This window comes from Nannochloropsis gaditana (assembly GCF_000240725.1).
Source record: "Nannochloropsis gaditana CCMP526 unplaced genomic scaffold scaffold1100, whole genome shotgun sequence".
Classification (NCBI taxonomy): domain Eukaryota; class Eustigmatophyceae; order Eustigmatales; family Monodopsidaceae; genus Microchloropsis; species Microchloropsis gaditana.
This window is the reverse complement of record NW_005802853.1, coordinates 3,079-7,161: the sequence shown is the minus strand read 5'-3', so window position 1 is coordinate 7,161 and position 4,083 is coordinate 3,079. Positions and strand designations below refer to the sequence as shown.

Sequence of the window (4,083 nt, the reverse complement as noted above, 5' to 3'; positions counted from 1 at the left end):
CCGTAACCCTAACCCTTACCCTTGCCAATCTGCTCATGAGCATCCATTAAAAAGAATTTGGAAAGCAATGGGCTTCGTGGCGTGGGGGAAGCCCATAAATATATTTTCCGCACCTGGCACATGGTCGTTTTGAGAAGGAACGCCAGTGCACATAATGTGCTCTTCATTGCGTCCTTTTCGTAAAGGACTTCTCACGATAATAAATATCAAGGACCATGAGTCGGAGGCCCATAAACATGCGTACTAAACAATCTTCGATCCTCGGAGGAGAGGTCGTGCATTTTGTCGTTCCGTGAAGCTACGCCATTGCGTATAGTGTACGCTTCGCCGCGAGCTGTCCGTCAGGTGATAGCCCGAGCACAGGAAGATCAAGTGCAGTCTATTATGTACTCTGCCTTAATGCACCACAGTACCATTCACGTACGAAGGTAGCTTTTACTCCACTTGGCAGGTGAAAAACGGCAATCGCCTTCCTATTCGTTAACGGTCCCGGCATGCTAACTTTTCAAACGTCATCAGCAAGTCGAACAACCACGCGACCGTTAGTGCGTTGGGCGTCTTACTGAAGCGGCCGGGGTTTGATGCGAATAAACAAACAAATGCCACTGTGGATAACCCAATATCCAATTGCTTCTTCAGTACGACCACTAGTTCTCCCTGAGAATGTGGACCAACGATTCACCCAAGAATCTCGCACTAAGATAACCAATACGACCGACAACCAAAAGACACTGGTCGACGCCAGTCCTATTGTCGTACAATAATATAACATACAAATGATTAGGTGGACGCAAACCATGACATGATACAGTAGCGAACAGCACATCGTGATACAGACTGTTGGATCCATCCAGGATATAAGTGCAACACTGTAAGATGGCTCGCTTAACCTCCTCGGCTCGCTTAACCTCCTATCGCCGATCTCATGCTCCCTTAGCATCATCATGTCATCCTTATATTCGCGTCAGGGTTGAGTGCCTGCCTGTCTGCGCTATATGTATACAATTGAAAGGGAAGGAGCAGACATAAATAGTATGAAAGTTAGTATACGATGAACTCGTGTGAGATATTAAGTATTCCGGACAAAGGGCGCAAGTATATCTTCGGCTTGTGGCATCATATCCCGATAAAATTGCCCTAACTGAGCAAAGATAACGCACTCATTATGCTGCTTTTGTCTACTAAGAAAGATCCAGTACACTAAAATAGCTCTCCAATATCATAATAGACCATAGCGCGATAATACTATCAGTCCCTTTAGAGAGATCTAGTGTCTGTTAGGGTTAGCTTTTAATTCTTCAATTCTTTCAATTTTTCGAATCTTCTCTTACATCACTTTATCCCTATAGGGCAGGCAAGAAGCCCTTCGCTTTTTCTTGTCGTTCAGATTCCCCGTATAGTGTGATAATAGTATAAGTCTCTCTCTCTAAAGGATAGAGGGGCTCATTGAGATAGCCCGTATAGTGCGATAATACTATCAGTCTCTCTCGAAAGCATAGAGGGCTCCACTGCTTTCATCTTGTCATTGAGGCAGTGTCGCCAAATAATTTTTCCGTAGTATCAAGTTTCCGTGAAAAGTGCTCGAAGGGTCCTTTTCCTGCATCCTCGTTGAAGAAAATAGAATCCTTCGTGATGGTGCCTTCCTTTGAATTCAATGATATCCTTTCAATACTACAATTCTTCAAGTCTTTCTTTGAGGGATGTGAAAGGAGCTAGATCTCTTGTTCTCACCCAGCCACTTGCACATGCCTACCCAAAAGTCCAGATTGCGCCACCTTGCACGACGGCGGCAAGTTCCTGTCGATGATGGAATAGGGTAGTCGACCAGGAAGCGTCAGATCGAGTAGGATCTCGCGATTCTGGACGAGGCATGCCAATACGATGGGACCACTGTGAAAGACAGGGATATGTTCAACCTTGTGGAGTCTTCTGCATTTACACACTTACCGTGCCATTCGATGACGACGCGATGGAGAACCAGTTACCTGTGCCAGGAGCGATTTGCTCCGTCCAGGTGACACCCGTGTCGGTGGACTTCCAGATAGACCCTTGATTCACCACGGCGGCAAGGATCTTTGCATTATGCGAGGGGTAATGGAGCAGGATGCGTCAGATCAAGCATCGCATCGCGACCCTCAACGAGACATCCGCGCAGGATGGGATTGCCTTCGTCGACAGGGTCATCATGCATCTTGTGAAATGCCCTGCATGGAAAGACGTACCATGCCGTCCGACGAGGACGCGATCGAGTACCAGTCACGTGAGCCAGAGGTGGTTCGCTCCGTCCAGCTGGCGCCTGCGTCGGCTGAAGTCCAGATGGACTCTGCAAGCACCGCGGCGGCAAGGTTCTGTGCATAATAGGATGGGTAGTCGACCACCATGCGTCAGATCGAACATCACATGGAGACCCTGGACGAGATATGCACACAAGACAGAATCATTATGGTCGACAGGTTTAGCACCTTGTGAAATAGCCTGCATCCAAACACGTACCATGCCATCCGACGAGGACGCGATCGAGTACCAGTCACGTGGAGCCTCGTCTAATCGCTCCGTCCAGTTGGAGCCTGTGTCGGTTGATGTCCAGATCGAGCCACTTAAAACCACGGCGGCAAGTCTCTGTGCATGATGGGATGGGTAGTTGACCAGGATGCGTCAGATCGAGCATCGCATGGCGATTTGGACGAGACATGCTCACACAACGGAATCATTATGGTCGACAGGTTTATCATGCATCTTGTGAAATTGCCTGCATCGAAACACCTACCGTGCCATCGGACGAGGACGCGACTGAGTTCCAGTTTCGGCTTGATTCTATTCCCGCCCACGAGACGCCCGCGTCGCTCGACCTCGAGAGCTGTCCACCAAAGATCGCGGCGACGAGTTTCTGTGCATGATAGGATGGATAGTTGACCAGAAAGCGTCAGGTCGAGCATCGCATCGCGACCCTCGACGAGACATCTACACACGATGGGAGCACCATTGTCGACAGGGTCGTCATGCAGCTTGCGAAATGGCCTGGATTGAAAGACGTACCATGCCATCCGACGACGACGCGATCGACATCCAGTTACGCGTACCAGCGGCGTCTCGCTCTGTCCAGCTGACGCCCGCGTCGGTCGACGTCCAGATCACGCCGTTATATACCACGGCGGCAAGTTTCTGTGCATGATGGATTGGGGAGCCGACCAGAAAGCGTCAGATCAAGCATCGCATCGCGACCCTCGACGAGACATGCACACACGATAAGACCACCATTGAAGACAGGGGCATGGTGCACCGTGCGTATTGGCCCGCATCGAAAGACGTACCATTCCATCCAACGAAGACGTGATCGAGTTCCAGTTACGGGTACCAGCGGTGGCTCGCTCCTCCCAGCTGACGCCCGCGTCGATCGACGTCCAGATGGCGCCTCCATAGACCGTGGCGGCAAGTTTCTGTGCATGATGGATTGGGGAGCCGAGTAGAAAGCGTCAGATCGAACATCGCATCGCGACCCTGGACGATGCATGCAAACACAATAAGACCACCATTGAAGACAGGGACATGGTGCACCGTGTGTAACTTTCGGCATCGAACACGTACTGTGCCATCCGAGGAGGACGCGATCGAGTCCCAGCCACGGGTACCAGCGGCGGTTTGCTCCGTCCAGGTGGCGGTTGGTGCCGTAGGCTGCATCGTAGGCGCCATGGTCGGAGACGCCGTAGGCTGCATCGTAGGCGCCATGGTCGGAGACGCCGTAGGCTGCATCGTAGGCGCCATGGTCGGAGACGCCGTAGGCTGCATCGTAGGCGCCATGGTCGGAGCCGCCGTAGGCTGCATCGTTGGAGCCGCCGTAGGCTGCATCGTTGGAGCCGCCGTAGGCTGCATCGTCGGTTGCAGTGTCTTTGCCACTACTACCTCATACACACTGGAATCAGGATCGAAGATGAAGGGTGTGCACACCGCCACGCAGCAAAAGCACTGGTTGGTCACGGTATTCCAGCTGAAGAAGAAAGGCGTCTCTTCTCCCGCATTGAGAGAGCAATATTCATAACAAGCATCGGGGGTATCGATTGACTGGAGCTGTCGGTCTTGAGGATG

The 4,083-nt window shown here is 51.4% G+C and overlaps 1 protein-coding gene across 1 annotated transcript; it reads right to left on the bottom strand.

Annotated features, from left to right (window-relative positions):
- Positions 1 to 1,697: 1,697 nt before the first annotated feature.
- NGA_0718110 (glycosyl hydrolase) lies at positions 1,698 to 3,870 on the bottom strand (the record flags this gene model as incomplete). The annotated part of the gene is made up of 7 exons (XM_005852544.1): positions 1,698 to 1,797; positions 1,948 to 2,073; positions 2,223 to 2,348; positions 2,494 to 2,619; positions 3,037 to 3,162; positions 3,312 to 3,437; positions 3,586 to 3,870. 7 exons carry the CDS (start codon positions 3,868 to 3,870, stop codon positions 1,750 to 1,752), a joined length of 963 nt encoding a protein of 320 aa, XP_005852606.1. The 3' UTR covers positions 1,698 to 1,749.
- Positions 3,871 to 4,083: the final 213 nt, after the last annotated feature.